Below are 20,977 nucleotides of genomic sequence, written 5' to 3'. Positions count from 1 at the left end.
AACGAATATTTGAAGGACCGGGGCCCAGATAAAGTATTCATTTATTTATCTATAGTGATAGAAAAGTCTACCATGGATATTTAAGTATATTCCTTTTCCTCGTTATGGTGTTTTCACCCATGGCCACGTAAAGTTCAAATCATTTTTTCCTGTCCTAACTAGTAATGGGCTTTTTTTCACATGCGGGTGTAAAGTGTGAAGCTTTCACCTTTTATTTTTCATTTATGTTAATCTTAATGTAAAGTAAAAGATAAAGAAAGAGAGAAAAGTAGAGAAGATCGAAAATGACGACGAAGATGTTGTTGTTGGAAAAGCAGGTGGTCACTGATAGCAAGTCACTTGCCAGGCAGAACAGACAACGAGATCAAGAACTACTGGAACTCTCACTTGAGCAGGAAAGTTTACAGCTTGCCAGCCCCAAACGACAAAGACACCACCACTTGCGCCACCGCCACTGCCATTCCCAAGATCTTGGATACACCTCCGAAGCGTAAAGGTAGCGGCAAGACCAGCAGGTGGGCCATGAAGAAGAACAAAAGCACCTATTCGCCCCCAATCCAAACCCAGAAGCCTTCATCAGAGGAGGAGGGAAGAGGAGAAGTAAGTGAAAAAATGATGGAGTGTGAGGAGGGGAGCATTGATGATGGTGGGGTGTTGAGTTTTAATGACATAATGGAGTCAAGTTGCATGCAGCAGCTGGATGATGATCATCAACCATGTGGCCTTTCCACCGTTACTACTGCTGGGGTCCCAAATGATGACACGTGTCCCAACAAATCGGTCAACGCTGAGACCACTACTACTACTACTACAACAACAGGGGAGGCATCGCATTCTAACTGCTCTTCCAATAATTCCATGGCTTCTGGGTTAGAGTTAGATGATAGCTATTGGGAGAGCGTGTTGGAGTTGAATAATAATAGCACCGATGAGTCCTCCTGGGAGCACAGTACTGAAGCCTTGTTCAATTGGCTGTGGGAAGATCATCACTTGGACAAGCTTGGAGGACAACATGATGATGATGATGATCACAACAAACAAAATAATGCCATGATGGTTGATTGGTTTCTCTCCTGATTATATATTATCTTCTTCTCTGTTTTTTATGTGAATTATTATATGCTAAGTTCTCGTCATGTTGGATTTGGGAAACCAAAAACTATAAGCTACCCATGGTACCATTTTCTGTTTAGGGTAGAATCTAATTACTAATTAGACACAGCTTTCTTTATCATCTCACGTACTCTTCTCTTGTGCTTTCAGCATTTTTATTCATATTGATTAGCTGCTATACATTAGCTATATGAAAAAAAAAAAGAAAGACAAGTATACGGATTTTTTTAAATAAATAAAATAAATATTTTAATTACCTAAATATATCATTTGGAGCATTTTTACTGACATGTATCGCATCTCTTAGTTCGTTTACACTTGTAACAAGTGTAAACGAAATAAGATAACACGTATATATCTCACAAGAAATAAAGCGTATATATCATTTATAATATAAACGAGATACGTGTTATTTTATATTGTTTACACTGTAAACAAGATAAGAGAGTAATTATAATGTTTACACTGTAAATGAGATACGTTAAAACAAATTTCTTGCAGCTATAAAAGGATGTACAACTCTTTGTATTCTTCACAAACATTTTACTACTTCTTTTCTACTTATTCCTTCCGAAAATAAGCTAAAATATCTAGTAGTAGTGGATACTTGGTTATAAGTGTGTATCCGAATTGCGGTATGAGAAATAGTGATAATGGGGTGACATTTGAGTGTGAGAATTCCATTCTGTTGCATACCCGGCCAGTAAATGGGGAGGACTCCGACGAGGAGTATGTTGCAGATAGCAACGAGAGTAGTTCCTCCAAGGATGATGATGAGGAAGAGTTTGTACCAGAGACTTTGGTTGAGGCATCACGTAGGTATCTTCTGTCTCTCCCGCACCCAATTCCGACTTTGTCATCTGTACTCAGTCACTACGGTATGTTGGATCTGGACGTGATGCAAGAAAAGAACCCATTTTCCAACACGGGTGAGGAGGATTACAACTTGGACGGTAGTGTGGAGTTTAGGGTTTGCCACAGATTCAAAAGCAGAGATGCAGAAATGCAGGGTGTGAAGAATTACAGCATTAATAGAAATGCTGAATACCGAGTGGTGGAGTCGAATTGATTAAAGTACCATGTGCGTTGCCGACAACATGCAATAGGCTGCCCTTGGAGTCTCTGTGTTGCTCTCCGACAGAATCTCGGATACTGGTAAGTTAATGATTCATTGTGTTCTATATTCTCAGTTGTCATTGTTATGCTTGTTGAACCTATTTACCACTATTGTTCTATTTCACTAGGGAGGTGCGTAGGATGGGAGGAGCGCACATGTGTTTGGCACCCACAATGTCGCAGGACCACCGACAGTTAGACAATAGCCTGATGAATGGATTTTTTATGGTAAAGAATTCCACAAATGAAATCTCGTTGCTGGTATAGTTTCCAAACCAACAAAGAATCCTCTCATACAAAAATTTGGTTGTCACAAGTAACAAACCTCTAAAAATAATAACCGAAGTATTCAAACCTCGGGTCGTCTCTCAAAGGAATTGCAGGGAAGTGTTCTTGCTATTGGTTATGAGTTGTATATCTTTGGGGTTTTGATAAGAGACATGAAAGATAAATGGCAAGAAAGTAAAAGAAACTCAAATGGTAAAAACTCTTGGTAAGGTATGAGAATTAGAAGTCCAATTCTCATTATCTTACTCAATTGTGACATCAATTGTCCATTGCTCCCACTTAGTCAACCTCTAACTATGAAGGTAAGTCAAGTGGATAAATCAATATGAATCCTCAAGTCTTAGTCAACTCCTAAGGAAAGACTAGAGTTAGTGTAATTCAAATCAACTTGCAACTTTCAATTATCAATCAATAAGAGAGTTTGATAACTCAAGAGTCTCCAATTACTCAACCAAAGTTAAGAATAGAAAAATCTACTCTATAATCCTTCCAAGCATTTTATCAAACACTTGGAAGGTATAAAAGGGAAGCAAGATAAAATTGCAAGAATTATAAATCTACAACTACTAATTGCAAGGAATTAAACATCAACAATTCAAATCAACAATAAAAGGAATCTAGAACATGAATTGCATTAAAGAGAAATAGAAGAAACAAAAGTACATCAATATAAAAGTAGAGAATTACAAGAATGAAATACAAAACTAGAGAGAGGAAAGGTAGAGGAACAAGAATTGATAAAGAAAAAGTAAATCAAAGCATGAAATTAACCTAGATCTAAGAAATCCTAATCTAACCTAATCCTAATTCTAGAGACAAGAGAGAGCTTCTCTCTCTAGAAACTACCTCTAACTATCACTAGAAACTCAAAGTGTGTGAAAGATGTCAAAAGATGAGTTTTTCTTCAATCCTTGGTTCTTTTAAACTTTTTCCGCCAAAATTTCACTCAGAATTGGGCCTGAAAACCCTCCAAAATCGCTGGGCATGTTTTCACTTAAAAAGGTCACGTGCGATCGTCGACGCGTACGCGTGACAGTGAATTTCTCCCAATCATTGATTTTTCATGATTTCTCCACTTTGCATGCTTTTCTCTCCATTCCTTTGATCCATTCCCAGCCTTTTCAACATGAAATCACTAACACACACATCAAGGCATCTAGTGGAATCAAAGGTGAATTAAAATTAACCAATTAAGGACCTAAAAAGCATGTTTTCACTCTTAAGCGCAAATTAGTGAGAATATATAAAACCATGCTATTCTAGTGGATAAATGTGGGAAAAAGGGTGATAAAATCCCCTAAATTCAGCATAGGATGCACCACCAAATAGCGGTGCATCAAATCTCCCCACACTTAAACCAAGCATGTCCTCATGCTTAACCCAAGAGATAGACAAAGGATATCATCATTTATTAAAATGTAAACTAACTAAATGCAATCTATCTATATGCAATTATCTAAATGAATGCAATTGCTTGGTCAAAATAAATCAATTCTCAGGAAAGCATATATAAGCACAAGGGCTAATGGTATTAACAACCAAGCCAAATCACAATTGAATTGAGTCATTAAAGATTTTACAAACTTGCTAGAGAAGTGATGATCATGGTGGAAACATGTAATTGAGCAATCGAACCCTCACCGGATGTGTATACGCTCTGTTCGCTCAGGTGTATATGGTCGATCCACTCAATTCTCCCCTAATCATGCTTTCCAAGATTTGTTTTTCATCTAACAATCAACAATTATTTCATGCATGCATACATCTATCATGTGGTCTTTTTCATGGTTGTAATGGGGCTAGGGTCAAGGTAGGATGCATATGGTCTAGTGGACTTGAGATTTGAATCTTTGATAAGCTTAAACTTCCCACCTAACCTATATAGCAACCTATACAAATTCAAAGCTAACCTAACTACCCATTCTTCATTTTTTCACATACTCATGCATTCTTCTTTTTTATCACAACTCATATGCAGTGACTTTATTGAGCTTCACTTTGGGGCATTTTGTCCCCTTTTTATTTCTTTCTTTTTCTTTTTCTTTCCTTTTCTATTTATTTTTTTTCATATATATATATATATATATATATATATATATTTTATTTTCTCATTTATTTTCTTTTTCTTTTTGCAATAACATAGGTACAAAAGCATCAATGCATATAGTTTTACATTTAATTAACACATGAGCATGTTCCCAATTCCCAATGTTTACAATAGAAATACAACACACACCTTTTACTCAACCAATGTCCCAAGTTTCCCCACACTTGAATGATATACGCTCACTAGCCTAAGCCAATCAAAGATCCAAATAAAGGACATTTATTATTTTTAGGGTAAAGGCTTGTAATGTGCTAATATTAAGAACAAGTGGATTAATTGTAGGCTCAAAGTTGGCTAACAATGGAAGATAAAAGGTAGGCTATTTGGGTAAGTGAGCTAAATGAAACGATGACCTCAATCATATAAATGCATGTCTACACAAAATAATGGACATAAAGAATTAAACAAATTAAAGATTACAATCATAGAAAGAGAATAATGCACACAAGAAGGAAAATAAGTGGTTATAAGATGTAACCACACCATTAGGCTCAAAATTCACAAGCTTGTATTCTTAATTCAAAGACATGATCCACAAGATATATATCAAGCAAGTTCAATGAAAGATTTTTACTCAAATCAATTGGGTTGCCCTATAGATAAAATTTTTGAAAAATTTCATTATTTTTACTAAGCTTATATATATAGATATATGCAAAAATAAGAAAATAAAACTAAAAAAAAAAACCTAAAAGACCTAAAAATGAAAAGCAAAAGTGTTGGGATTAGAAATTTATCACCCAAAATCGCCGATTGGTCAGACGACCTCCCCACACTTAAAAGTTTGCACCATCCTCGGTGCATTCAAAGATGAGAAAGGGGGTACGACGACTCTCCGGAATGCCACCTTCAACTGGCGGATCAACCAGTTGCTGCGTGTTCTTTGTCTCGCTTCCGTTTTAGCTTATAATGAGTCATCTTGAAAATAGAAGATAGGATAGTAAGAAAAGTAAATGTAAAAGTAAGGAAGCATACATTGTTGGAATGAGGTACTAATCACTAGAATAGAGTGAGTGACCTAATGTGTGACATGGGTAAAAGTAAGTGTGCATTCTAAATTGTGCGCGGTTTAGAACACACACACTATCATAAAGATCTATGTCACAATTACACAAAAAGGAATATGCACTTCACTCATTCTAATGTGCTTGATATGCTCTTAACTTGTGGGGCATGACAACCAAACAAGCAATAAAGAAGCATGAAAGTATTCAAGCCAAAAACATATGGATGCATATGATCAAGAAGCACAGTGCATTAAGATAAATGCACATCATCCATCAAGAAATTGCCTATTCAAAGAAAAGAATTCAAATCACATGGTGGCCAAGTCATGCAATTCAAAAAGATTTAAAAGCTTGAAGGCAAAGTCATATACTTGGTGCTCATAAGCATGAAGTAATCCAACAACGAATAACAACAATGATTATGCTAAAATAGCATTTAAATAATAATAAGCAGCAATATATAGTAAACAAAATTAATAATCCAACACTTTTTATGAAAGAGAGAAAATTAAACAAAATTTAAACCATCAAAATAGCCAACTAACTGAACTAACTAATGGTTGATGGTGTATGGTAGTGTAGGATGAGGCATAGGAAAAGGAAAGAAAAAAGGAGAAGGAAAGAAATGGAAGGAGGAGAAGAAAAGAAGTGTAGTGAAGGAAGGGCATCCACGCGTACGCGTGCATTGACGCATGCGCGTAGGAATGGTGAAATGGATGCACCAACAAATTTTGATGAATGGATTTTTGATGGTAAAGAATTCCACAAATGAAATCTCGTTGCTAGAATAGTTTCCAAACCAACAAAGAATTCTCTCATACAAAAATTTGGTTGTCACAAGTAACAAACCCCTAAAAATAATAACCGAAGTATTCAAACCTCGGGTCGTCTCTCAAAGGAATTGCAGGGAAGTGTTCTTGCTATTGGTTATGAGTTGTATATCTTTGGGGTTTTGATAAGAGACATGAAAGATAAATGGCAAGAAAGTAAAAGAAACTCAAATGGTAAAAACTCTTGGCAATGTATGAGAATTAGAAGTCCAATTCTCATTATCTTCCTCAATTGTGACATCAATTGTCCATTGCTCCCACTTAGTCAACCTCTAACTATGAAGGTAAGTCAAGTGGATAAATCAATATGAATCCTCAAGTCCTAGTCAACTCCTAAGGAAAGACTAGAGTTAGTGGAATTCAAATCAACTCGCAACTTTCAATTATCAATCAACAAGAGAGTTTGATAACTCAAAAGTCTCCAATTACTCAACCAAAGCCAAGAATAGAAAAATCTACTCTATAATCCTTCCAAGCATTTTATCAAACACTTGGAAGGCATAAAAGGGAAGCAAGATAAAATTGCAAGAATTATAAATCTACAACTACTAATTGCAAGGAATTAAACATCAACAATTCAAATCAATAATAAAAGGAATCTAGATCATGAATTGCATTAAAGAGAAATAGAAGAAACAAAAGTGCATCAATATAAAAGTAGAGAATTACAAGAATGAAATACAAAACTAGAGAGAGGAAAGGTAGAGGAACAAGAATTGATAAAGAAAAAGTAAATCAAAGCATGAAATTAACCTAGATCTAAGAAATCCTAATCTAACCTAATCCTAATTCTAGAGAGAAGAGAGAGCTTCTCTCTCTAGAAACTACCTCTAACTATCACTAGAAACTCAAAGTGTGTGAAAGATATCAAAAGATGAGTTCTCCTTCAATCCTTGGTTCTTTTAAGCTTTTCCCGCTAGAATTCCACTCAGAATTGGGCCTGAAAACCCTCCAAAATCGATGGGCATGTTTTCACTTAAAAAGGTCACGTGCGAGTGTCGACGCATACGCGTGGGTCACGCGTACGCGTTATGTACACGTACGCGTCGCCTGGCGACTTTCATCTTCCACGCATGCGCGTCTGCTACGCGTGCGCGTGGGGTGAATTTCTCCTAATCCTTAATTTTCCATGATTTCTCCACTTTGCATGCTTTTCTCTCCATTCCTTTGATCCATTCCTAGCCTTTTCAACCTGAAATCACTAACACACACATCAAGGCATCTAGTGAAATCAAAGGTGAATTAAAATTAACCAATTAAGGGCCTAAAAAGCATGTTTTTACTCTTAAGTGCAAATTAGGGAGAATATATAAAACCATGCTATTCTAGTAGATAAATATGGGAAAAAGGGTGATAAAATCCCCTAAATTTAGCATAGGATGCACCACCAAATAGCGGTGCATCATAGCCTCATCTGTCGTGTCATCCTCTCGTTGATAAAATCAAACCCATCCATCAGCATCTCAGTTCTACAAGGTGCAGTTAGACAGAGCAATCACTTCAAAACCTCGTACCGGAAGGTCTGTATGGCGAAGCAAAAGACAATTACATAGATATACGGTGACTGGAAGGAGTCTTACAATAAGGTGCCGAGGTTGCTGCAAGCGCTGTAAAGTTGTTGTCCCGGAACAATGTGTGAGATCACCGTTGCACCGTACTATGATGGATACCTCATGGTGCGTGATTGCAGCATGTTTGACATGGTATTTTGGGTCTTTCCTCCTTGCGTTGAGACTTTCAAGCATTGCAATCTGTTTGTCTCCGTTGATGGTATGCATCTGTATGGAAAATATGGTGGTGTTCTGCTTATTGCTGTGGCACAAGACGGTAACAGTAATATTCTTCCTATAACCTTTGAAATTGTTGAGTCTAAGAAGAAGGAATTATGGTCTTTCTTTCTTACTAATTTGAGGCGACTCGTCACTACATAGGAAAGCCTGTTGATTATTTTTGATAGATTTCAGGCGATCAAGACTGCATTGAGAGCTGAGGACAGTGGTCGCATCCTCCGAGAGCATTTCATGCTTATTGTGTCCGATACATAGCAGCGAACTTCATGTCTCGTTTCAAGTCTGTTGAGAGAAATAAGTATCTCATAAATGCTATTTATAGTCCAAACAAGGCTGTGTATGAGTGGTAAATGGATGCGTTGAAGTTGTTGTTGCGTGAGATGGTAGTTTGGGCTGGTAGATTCAACAAAGAGATCTGGCTACAACACTGCAATGGCGGTCGCCGATTCGATCACATGACGACGAACTTCTTTGAGTGCGTGAATGCCGTTCTTAAGAGTACACGCTATTTACCTATATCGGCGATCGTGCGATACACCTACGAGAGGCTGCAGCAATTGTTCGTGAGGAAGGGGTGGGAGGCACACGCATAGCTGGTGGTGGGTAATCAGTTTTCACAATGGCTCATAGCGGCTATTGAGAATAGAGAGAAAATCTTGAATATGCGCGTCACTCACTGCGACAGATGGACTTTTGTGTTCGTGCTTGATGAGTTGGAGCCATTCGAGGGTTAGTCGCAGGGGTCGTTCCATGTTCGCCTGGCGGGAGGCACGTGTGACTGTGGCCTTTTCCAGTCACTCAATTACCCATGTCGTCATGCGTTGGCCGCCTGTGCCGCCGCAAGTATCGAACTCTCTATACGTCCATCCGGTATACCCGCAGCAGGCTGTGTTCAAGGTATATTCGGAGTTTTCACCGATACCAGATGAGAAACTTTGACCGAAGTGGTATGGGACACGCCTCCGGCCTAACCCTGCCATGCTCAAAAAGTCTACTGGCAAACCGATTTCCACCAGGTTTCATAATGAGATGGACAAGAGCGAGCACCAAGAGAAAAAATACAGTCATACAGACAAATCGGTCATACCCAAAGAGGTTGTCCAAATCAGCAGACGGACTAGACCTAGTTTCCGATTGTTACTTTGTATGTGTTTGGTTTAGAATTTATGTTTGCATAGTTCATGTGTTTATGTAGAATAAGTTATGTTTAAGTTTGTCTTATTTTCACTCATCATATTTTTTATTTCAAATTTGTACAATTAAATACAATAAATTCTAAATATTTTGTATCCTAAATTATACTCTGCTTGTGGCGTTTTACATTCAATTCTAAATATTGCAGTACAAACCATAACCACGCTGACATGAAATATGCAAAGAGCAAGCAATATGTAACATAACTATTAGGTCAAACTACATCAAATATTACTTTATCAAAGTACATCAAAATACATTAATGGTAAAGAGAAAAGTCACAGCATACAACAAAAACTATCCGATGTCATCGACGGTGATCACCCTGAAAATGACGCTGATGGCCGGTGCCACACGGCGAAGACTACGTCTGTCTCTGAGATCTGTTCGGACGTGGATCTGCATGAGGCTGTGAGTGATACTCAAGAACGTCTGGCTGCATATGCAGTTGTGACAGGCCTGAATGGTATGGAATAGTATAACTACTAGAGTAGGACATCGACAGATACAGAAAATGATAAAGCTGAAGTAGAAAATAATGTTAAATAATGTTTTTAAACAAAATGAACATACTAAAAAAATAGTATATTTATGAAAAAAGTTTGAAGCAAAAATTTTCTTTTTGAAATGTCCCATTTTCACATATTTGATCCGATTTGAAAATTAACAGATTGAATTTAGAAGTAAAAATGTGTATATTTGATCCGATTTTTTTTGGTGTGAATTGAATTGAAATTTTGATCAAATCTGGTATATGTACACATTAATTGTGGAGCCTATGGCCAGGGGAGTGGACCCTGTCTATATAGACCATCAGTGTACTAATAAAACCCTCAACTTATTATTGCAAGTTGCAAACACTTTAATTTTGAGGGACTAGTGCTTGTCTCGTAGCGAGTTATAACTTATAAGGACATTCATATGGAGACAGAAATATACTGTTGGCATCTTGCAACTGGAGTAAGTTTGGTAGTTGATGGAGTATATGAACTTGCCTAGCTATTATTACTATAGTATTATTAATATTACACGTTGACTTAAGGAGTAAGGACACAAGGTCCCCCGGTCTGGGTCTTAGTCTCCTCAATTTGACGGACCACAATGCTTCGTGGTTCAGATGATGGTGGTTATCATATGACATAAGCATTATTCAGCGGTCCTTTCCTGATTCCTCCAATTTATATGATATGGTATAGTAATAATCAGAGGTGTTTGCGATACGCTTTTGGATCGGGTTTTGAGTTAAAAACCCATTCGATTTGAACACTAATCTTATTTGTAGTGTGGTTTGTATTGGATATTTTTTTAAAAAATTCTGATATAATCCGATTCAATTTTAAACTGGATTGAATTAGATTTTCAATTTTGTAAATAAAAAAAAATTAAATATACATAACAAGTCTCAACATTAAATTCTAAATAACCAATAATGATATAATATATGTATTTTTTAAAAATTAAAATAAAGGGAAAATTGAAAACTAAAATTGAAGGAAAAAGAGAAAAAAATGGCAAAAGTAAAGATAGCCTTGAGTTGGAATTCATAGTACACCACAGCTTTTTCAATAGCTAAGTATAAATAGTTTCAGAATTTTAGTCTCCAATATACTAAAGTTATTTTACAAAATCTTTGTTTACCAGATAATTATTTGTTATTTAGCCTAATAAGAATTTAATAAATTTTGGTTGAAAAAAGTAAAGAAGTATGTATTATTAGAAACAGTAATAACAAATTGAGGTAATGATGAAGAAATATTTTAAAGTAAAAAATCAAAATCTATCAATCATACTAATAGATTTAAGTATGATTAGGGTCTAATCTTATCAAGAGTTTTACCAAAGATTAAAAAAACTTGACCCAAAAATCTATGGGTCTTTCTGCACACTTCACTTAATCCATTCTGAATTGATATAATTTTTCACATCTAACACTTGATATTTCAACACAAATAATGTTATCCTTATAGGGGAAAAAACATAGTATGGTCATACATGAATTAACATGAGTCATATATAATTGGGAATAGATAGATATTACTCACCATTTTCATATGATTGAACTCTTCTCGCAAAAGTGTGAAAGTGATGGATCGGAATAACGTAACTAGTGAGTAGTCTTCAAAAGTGTAGCACTTAATTAAAAGAATGTATATTATACGTGGATTCTAGTAGAAACAACGATTATGTAGATTATATAAGTATTATTAAAACTAAGATGATATTTTTTTATATTTTAATAATATTTTTTAAGAATATTATTTAATAATAAAAGAATATTAATTTAATTTTAAAAATATTTTTTAATATAATATAACTACCATAATCATAATAACATAGTTGTTGAGTTTGGAAAATAAATACTAAAATGATGATCAGACTTTATTAAATGTTAATTAGACGCTCATTAAAATATTTCTAATTTGATGTATTGGGTTTAGCGTGCAGGAAATAAAATAAAATGAATTTAGTTGGCCCAAGGAACAAATGTTGAAAACCCATCCAGCCTTGTACAAAATTATTTCAAATATTAGTGGCTGAACCTTGAAATTAAGGAAGAATAGACAAGCCCAAATCACAAACTCATGAACCAAAATGGATGAATCAAAGAAAGGAACCCAAGGTTCTCAAAGCATGCTTCGGTTACTCCATCCCTTGTTACTTGGAACTTGAAATTCAATTTGATTTAATTTCATTAAAAGCTTCCACCGAAAGTTTCTCTCTTCTCTCTCCTCTCTCTTACTTCGGTCACATCATGTGTTTATCCAAGAAAAAGAAAGAAGAAAATGGAAGGTTCAGAGATCAGATTTTGAAGAAAGGCAAAAAGGTTTTTGTCAAATCAAAGTGAAGAAAAGAAGGCTACAAACTGTAGCTACTCTCTCGGTCAAAGCACACACACAAAAAAGTTTATTTCTTCATTTGTGCTTCACCGAGGATCAAAGAAAAAAGCTTCAAGGTCTCATGCATGGAAGAGGTAACCATGGAGAACGTGAAACCTACATAGGTCAGAACCACATCAACGATTAGAATCAAAACTTGGGGCCAAAGTCAAGCTCAATGGTCAAGATTGAAGAAGTTTAAAGAAAAAGAATGAGAGAGAAGAGGTGAGCATGCATGCAACAGCCTCGGTCCTCTCAATCCTCTCTGATGAAGCCGCTGTTACTCTGATGTTGGAGAAGAAGACACTGTGAGGGTTGAACTTGTTTCAACCTTGAAAGCTTCACTCTTCTATATTAAGGGTGAACGGCCAAAGGTTGAAAGTAAAGAGAGTAAGTGAAAAGCACAGAGTTCGCTCTCATAGCTACCCAAGCTGTTAGAGTTCTTTTCCTTCATGTAGTTTATTTTGTATTTTTTTTCTCTGTTTGGATTTTTTGAGTCTCATTGAAAAAGGCAAACATGGTGATGTTTGTAAGAAAAAGCCAATGAGAAGTAAAAGACAGTGAATTAAAATAGTGAGAAAAAGCCATAAGATGTCTCAGAGGTTCTTTGTACATCTTTCTGTTTTGTGTCATGATCCTGTGGGGATTCCTTTGCAAGTTGGGTTAGCACTTTGCTGTTGAAAGCTAGGTTTGAGTTCTAGTCAAATTCAGATTGGATTTAGAATTTAAATTTGTCCCAGATAGGATTGGATAGATCTTAGGAAAGGAATTGGTGTTTGTAATCTGTTAAAGATAGTGAAATTATGTCACTATTGTGATGAAGACTGGATGTAGGCTACATTGCACCTTGTAGCTGAACCAGGATACATCTGGGTATTATTTCTTCTTCCCTTCTACTAGTCTGTTTCTGTTACTAAGGAGACAAAAATAAAAATGTCTCTTAGTTGACCACGAGACAAAAGTGAAAATATCTCCTAAGTTCTCTTGAAAAAGAAAAAGCATTATTCAGTAGAAAAAGTAGCTAAGATTCAACCTCCCATTCTCTTAGCCACTGATAACCATCAATTGGTATCAGAGCTTGGTCTCAAAGAGATCAAGCTTTGCAGCTTGGAGGAAAGGGGCAAACAACAGTGGTTCAAATTTGGTGGCCTATACTCTGGTAGAAGGGCAATCAAGCAACAGACCCCCATTCTTCAATGGAAAGAACTATAGTTACTGGAAGGAAAGAATGAAGATATTTGTTCAATCTGTAGATTTCAACATTTGGCATTTCATTCTGAATAGTCCCCAAATCCAAACCAAAACCGGTGCAGATGGTGTGGTTACTCCAAAGACTGTGGCCGAGTGGAATGAGGAAGACAAAAAGAAAATGGAGCTCAACGCCAAAGTTGTCAACTTGCTTAATTGTGCTATCAGCTTCGAGAAATTTCGAAGGGTATCTAAATGCAAAACAGCAAAGAAAATCTGGGACAAGCTTCAAGTTACTCATGAAGGAACCACTCTAGTCAAACGGATCAGAATAGACATACTGAACAAAGAATACGAAATGTTCTCCATGAAGAAAGGAGAAACGATTGATGAAGTGTTTGAATGATTCAACGTCATCATAAATGGCTTGGATGCTATGGGAATCACTCATCCAGAACCTGTGCTAGTGAGAAAAGTTTTGAGAAGTCTCACCAAAGAGTGGGAAACTAAGGCTATTGTAATAGCTGAGAGCAGTGGCATAGATGAAATGACCTATGATGATCTGAGAAAAAATTTACTTTCTTTTGAAAACACTTATTTGAAAAAAGATACAAAAAAGAAAGGAATTACTCTCAAATCAGACACTAAATCTTTGGATGATGAATCCAGTGATAATTTATCTGACGATGAGTTTGTTTTGTTTGCTAAAAAATTCAGAAAAATGAAGGAACGAAACAAAGGAGGCAGTTCAAGGAAACCAAAGATGGATTTAAGCAAGGTCAATTGCCGCAACTGTAGAGAAGCTGGACACTACAAGTTTGACTGCCCAAAACTGAACAAGGAAGACAAGCCGAAAAGGGAAGAAGAAGGGACTCATGGTATCTTGGGAAGACTTGGAGAACGATTCAGAGGATGAGGAAGAATCAGACAGCAAATCTCAAACTTGTCTCATGGTCGATCAAACAGATGAGGTACGTTTCATTGAACCTACCACTAAAGATCTTCATCTTATGATCGATCATCTCACTGAAAAACTTATATGCTTTTTGAGTGAAAATTATGAACTTGAGTCTCAAAATACCATTTTAAAGGCAGAAAATAGTTTTCTCAAAGATAAATTAAGGGAAGTTGAAACTGTAACGACCCAGCTTCTAGCATGTCATGACCAATGCTAGCCGCCAGGCGTTACTGCACAGCTTTCCCTAGAGACTTTAGACGTTATATTAAATATATACATATGAGCCTGTAGCGCTAGTTGAGATCGCGTGTCAGATATATAGATATAACGAAATAGGTAATAGATAAATAGATAATATATACATAAAGCACAAAAAACATAGCAATATCATGCATATATGCCCGAAGGCTCATGTAGTACATCATAATTCACATCGGGTTATGTCATTGCTTATTCATGAAAATATTTATAGACTCCATATTTATACTAACAGGCCTCGACTCACAAGAGTCACTCTAGTCTGGGACCCGTTCTAACTGGTTTATATAGGTATTTATAAAAGCACCTAGCCCTCTAAAAGTCTATACAGAGCGAGGGCAAAGACTCCTACTATTATAACTACTGCTGGTCATCAAACCCTGGTAGCTGAAGAAACACAGAAGTAATGTGTGGAAGTAAGAGAAGTCGCTCTGATCCTCCGGTAATGCTACTGTTGCTCGCTAGTCCCAAGGATGGAAACTCAATGAAGATTTTGCCGGTTTGCATATGCGGAACGGGGAAGTAAGGGGTGAGAACCTAAGATTCCCAGCAGGGTACTACACAGGAAAACCTAAGGGGTTCCGCAGCCTAAGTCTAAGACTTCGCGCAGTTAGGTCGGTAAGTCACACAAACAGGTACAAGCACAAGTATATAGCAGAAAACACAAAGTATAGGAAGTAGAGATAAATAACAATCACAGATAAATGCAGCAACCAAGTATGATGCATGCTTGGTCCTATGCAGGCCATGAGCTCATGTGTCGGTTGGCTACCCGCAGCCTGACGTTACCCGGTCTAAGTCCGGATATGGCTACTCCACTGGGTCGGTCGCGCACCGGTGCCCGTAATACAATCACGACACTAATAAAAAATGGCCTAAAAATATAAGATGCTCCCAGTGAGTAGCAATCCATATGGCGGGCATTCCCACGTTCATATAGTCTCTGGCCAGGCGGGATGGAAGTCCGCTCTGCCAGGTACTTCTCAGCACCTTGGGGTTTATAGTTTCTTCTTCCGCGGCACATCTCAACAGAATTTCTTTCTAAGGGACTTCTCCTCACTTCTTTTATAAAAACTTTTGCCCGGATCTTTCTTAAAATGTCTCAACCTTGTCACATTTTACCATTTTACCATTTTTATTTAACTTTTCTTTTACTGTTTTCATTAGGTTTTTATTGACACTTTCACCCCTAATGTTATTATTTTACCATTGTATCTCCATATTTTTTCTAATATACCTTTTTTCCTTGTTTAAGTTAATTATTCACTTTTAATTTGAATTTATGCCTGAAATTACTAATATGTCCCTAAGTACTCTAGTTTTACCGTTTAACCTTATTTAGCATCAAAATTTCACCGAATTAATCCTAATAGTTGCCTATGATTAAAATTATTCCTAATATTTTTATTAAATGCCAATTTTTACCCTAAGGGACCTAAAACCAAATTTATCCTTTATTAATTTATTTACTTATTCTAGTTACCGTTTTTTTTTACCGTTTTACTTATAACTTTTACTAAAGCTTTTATTTAGGCCCACTTTTATTTAGGTCCGAAACCTTTTTATAATTATAATCTTAACCCAAATAATTTTTATAATTATTATTTTATCCATAATGACACTAAATTCAGAATTTTACTTATTTTTTATTTAAATTATATTTTTTACTCTCTTTTTACCCAAAAATGACCATAACACCCTTTTTATCTTTCCACCTTCGTTCCATAGGATTAAAACTACTTTTTAACTCTTTTCTACCATGATTTTCGTGTTCTTAGTGACTGAAAATTTAGAGATGCAGTTTTTATATTTTTCTTCATTTTTTATGACGTTTAAAGCTTGAAACTTAAACCCCAAGTGCTTCTATGCTTCCGGATGTTTTCACACAAAATCCAGAGGCAATACAATAGTAAATTACACATATTTAGCAAGCCAAAACAGTGGTAACTCACAAAATTTCTATAAATTCAAAACAAGCATAAATTCACCACAAAGTGGCTCATATAAGTACCAAAAACAAGCACAACCATACTCTAACTTATCCTAACCCTTACCTCTTATGTAATTCAGTTAGTAAACCTTTCTCATACTAGAAAACGTGCATACAAGGGAAGAAACACAGCTGGTGGTGGTGAGTTTCATTTTTGGCCGAAAGTGTCGCGAAAACGTCGAAATTCAACCATTTTGAGCTCGAATCTCTCTCTAACTCCTTAGGCGTGCTCCATGGGTGCTTCAAGAGAAGTTTTATATACATATAGGAGAGTAAGAATTCATCATGGCTACTGTTTTAAAAAAAAAAAGAAAAGGAGAAAGAATAAGAGTTTACCTAGCCGAAATTTCAGTATAAATGCAAGGATTAACGAAAAGGAGCAAGAGTTTGTGCTTGTATAGTTTGAGTCCATGAAGAACAATGGAAGAAGATTTGAAATATGGGCTGGGGCACAGAGAATAGGTGCAAGAATTTTCTCTCTTTCTCTCTCAAGAATTCGGTCAAAAGAGTGTAAAAATGTGTAAAGTGTTTTGTGAATTTTGTGGCCAATGCTTCCTTAAATAAAAAATCAAAGTCTTTCTGAATTTATGATGGTAAAAGGGGCTGAAATTTTCATCGTCAAGGGCTAGAATTTAATGAAGAAGGGGCATGAAAACGAGGAAGCTTGGTCAGCGCTTGCGTGTCGAGCTTATCCACAGTTAACCGCAATTAGTTACTCAAGGTTAAAATACAGCAGAGAGGGGTTAAAGGCTGAGACAGTCTCAGCCCAGAGGCTGAGAAGGAGAGACAAGTTACTTGGGTGGCAAGTAAGAAGATTTTGGATCTTTAGGAGTCGTTTGCAGAATACTAGTCAGAAATTCGGTTCGGAGTAAATTTTACCGTGTGGTAAAATAATTAATAGATAATATTTAATCTTAAAGGAGTAAATCATGAATGGATGACTACTATAAATCTTGAGACACATTTAGTTGGGTAAAATTATTTTGACCACTGATTCCTAGATTTTCGATCACTAGAGTTTTTCTCAACGCACGCAAAACCGTTACTAAAAGTGAATTTTCGGCTCAAAAAGTCTCTAGTGAGGAAAATAAACCAATGGTAAGCTAATATTTATTATTAACTAGTCAAACTTGACTTAGGGGGAATTAATTACCCTCATAAATTCAATTTTGACATTATTAATGGCCTTTTTCTTTTTAATTTTTTTCTTTTTTTTTTATTTTCATTTTTTTTAACATTGGGTTAGCCTAAGGAATCACATCTTTCTGCCGTTAAGAGAATCATTAGATATATAAAAGGCACATGCGACTTTGGCTTGTGGTATCCTAAATCTAATGAGTTTAGTGTAGTTGGGTATTGTGATGCAGATTATGCAGGAGATCGTGTGGATAGGAGAAGCATTTCGAGAATATGTTGCTTCCTTGGGAACTCCTTAAATATGTGGTCAAGGAAAAAATAAGCCACTGTTGCTTTATCCACGGCTAAAACTGAATATATATCCACATCTGCTTGTTGCTCACAATTAATTTGGCTTACAACTCAACTTGAAGATTACAAACTGAAAATTAATAGTATTCCCTTATTTTGTGATAATACGAGTGCTATAAATATTTCAAAAAATCCTGTGTTGCACTCTAGAACTAAGCACATTGAAGTGAGATATCATTTCTTTAGAGAACATGTGCAAAAGGGAACTATTGATATTCAATTTGTAAAATCTGAAGAACAATTGGTTGATATCTTCACTAAACCTCTGTGTGAAGAAATATTTTGCAAGCTAAGAACAGAACTGGGAATGATTGATTTTAATTCTGTTGATTAAATGATGTTTTTGTGCTCTCTATGTTATTTTGTCTCGTAGGTAGCAGGGAGACAAAATTGGGCAAGTGATGAAATCTTCAAAGGAAGACTTGTACAAAGCACAAAAAATTCTGGATTGAAAAATGGAAAAATGGGCTGAAGCTTGCATTAACCACCTTTTGGGCTTATATAAGACAAATCTTGTTCATATGATATGGGCTCATTATTATAAATCATAAATTTTTTTACTATTTAAATTTATTTTTATTTTAAAATCTCCATGAGCAGTCTCTTCATTCCATTCCTAGTCATGTCAGTTATATCCTTTCACCATTCCTCATGACTAGTCTTTTCGGTTACCATATTTTTAAAATTTAAATTATTTTTTGAAAATCGTTTTCATTGAATGTTTCTTACTTTAAAAGAGAAAGTTTCCACTATGCATTAATGACGGTTATTCACTTCTAATCTCTCTCCACCACTTCCCTTTTTGCCACTCTCTATTTTTCTTCCACCATTCTTTTTCTTCTTCAAAATGAGAAAGAAGTTAGCCATGAGGAGAAGCATCGGTGCCTATATTCCCTCCAAAAATCCTCCTCTCTCCAAGCAACTACAGTCACACACACACATACATATCCATTCCCATTCTTCATATTCCCGTTCATCCTATTCATCAGAATCTATGGCTAGGAAGGTTGTTCACCAAAAGGGTTCTTCGACTCGAAAAGAGGCAGCTTCATCCCATGGTAAAGGTGTAAAGGGTAAGGGACCCATGCATGCAGAGGAATCTCCACCATCACCTCCACCTCACCGCTCAACTCCTTACCCCACTGGCCGTTCTGTTCCTAATCAATGTCCATCTCGTGGTCCAAAGTGCTCGGTTCCTCAAGACACAAGGGAGCTTCCTAATCTTGATTCTCTGGACTTCAAACAGAGATATGGTAAATCTCATTCTCACTTTGATCCTTACTGTTTTGCATCCTGTGCGGACTATGAGTTTCATACACAAGTTCTTGCAAACTGCAATCTCTGTGCATCTTTTGTTGTTGATCTTGACGCCTTATCTAACAAAGGGATCGATTTTAAAGCAAAATTTCATTATTTGAAATGGTCTCCTATTTTCAAATTTTGAAAACCAGTTTATCCGAACTTGGTATGCGAATTTTATGCAAATGTGATTTTTCATGAAGGAGAGCTTCATTCGTTTGTTAAAAACACACAGTTTGTTTTGAGTTCTGAAACCGTAAGTGCTATCCTGGGGTATGAGGACACATGGGTAAGGGCTTACATGTCTGGTAAGTGGGATAATCATATTGGCATTTCCCATCAAGATGCTTTGGCTCGAGTTTGTGAAAAATTTTCTTCTATGGATGGCACTACTCCCAGAGGGTAACTGTCTGTGATACTCTCATACTCTATGCTGTTTTAAACTCCATTTCCATATCTTTTGCTTACCTTATGATATGTCATATGTGGGATTGTGTAAAAAGTGGTAAAAAGAGTACATTGCCATATGAAATGTTTTTAACTTGCTTGTTTGAGTATTTCAATATTGATTTGAGTAATGAGCCTGTTAAGAATAGGGTGTCCACAATCAAAGGTGGTGGTGTACCGGACCATGCTAGAGGTAAAAAGGTAAAAGGGACTAAAGCTATGGCTGTGTTTGAAAGTGAGGATGAAAGCCTCCCATCTCCCTCTGTTGCTGGAACATTTGATTCCTACAAATATCTTTTTTCTGGAATGGTTAAAGATGTTCTCTTAGAGTTTGCTGCCATGTCCAAGCAAATGGTAAAATCTAGCAAAGAAGCTAGAAAGCTTGCATTACAAAATGAAAAGGCTTGGCTAAAATCTCATGAAAGGGTAAACTTGCTCTTAAAGCATTTGGATTCAGTTGATGAGAACATGGCTCCTTCTGAGAAAGAAGATGATGTTCTGAAATCTGATGAAGAGCTTTTTGATGCCTAGTTCTGCTCCTTGCTGTCTATGACAGATATTTGCTTTTGATCACTCTGGATTTAGAACTCTAAAACTGTTTTCATTTTTCGTGCATTTTGTTTCTCAGTTGGATAACTGTAATAACTTTGACTATTTCCCTGCTTTGCATGGTTTAATTTTATGTACTGCATTACTTACTTTATTTTGCTTGCAGGTGACCCTCCCTAATGACAAAAGGGGGGGAGAAAAGGGTTTGAATTTTGAAACAGTTTTTATGCTCTATTTTGAGCCCTCTGTTTTATGCTCTGATGCTTTGTTGTGATTCAGCCTTGAGCATTGAATTGCTTGGATAAAATTATTTGCTAAAATTCATCTTGAGTTGTTTTGGCTGAAAGAGCTTTATTAACCCCTGTTCTTAAAACGTTTTATATACATTCTCTTGTGAAAATCTACCTCTGTTTTAAAGGTTTCAATTTTTGAAATTTTTATTATCCTTTATGAACTCTTTGGAGCTTGTATACAAGTAT

General features: G+C 36.1%; 1 protein-coding gene across 2 annotated transcripts in view; it reads left to right on the top strand.

Moving 5' to 3' along the window:
* The window catches only part of LOC107646088 (transcription factor MYB12), a 3,459-nt gene extending 2,220 nt beyond the window's left edge, over window positions 1-1,239 (top strand). For both annotated transcript variants that reach the window (XM_016350279.2, XM_016350278.2), the window contains one exon: window positions 318-1,239. In XM_016350279.2, coding sequence (XP_016205765.1) covers window positions 318-1,077 — 760 coding nt within the window. In that variant the 3' untranslated portion in view covers window positions 1,078-1,239. The remainder of the gene's footprint in view (window positions 1-317) is intronic.

Source organism: Arachis ipaensis, chromosome B06 (genome assembly GCF_000816755.2).
Source record: "Arachis ipaensis cultivar K30076 chromosome B06, Araip1.1, whole genome shotgun sequence".
NCBI lineage: Eukaryota > Viridiplantae > Streptophyta > Magnoliopsida > Fabales > Fabaceae > Arachis > Arachis ipaensis.
Note: the sequence above shows the minus strand (reverse complement) of the source record. Positions and strands in the feature narration are given on the sequence as shown.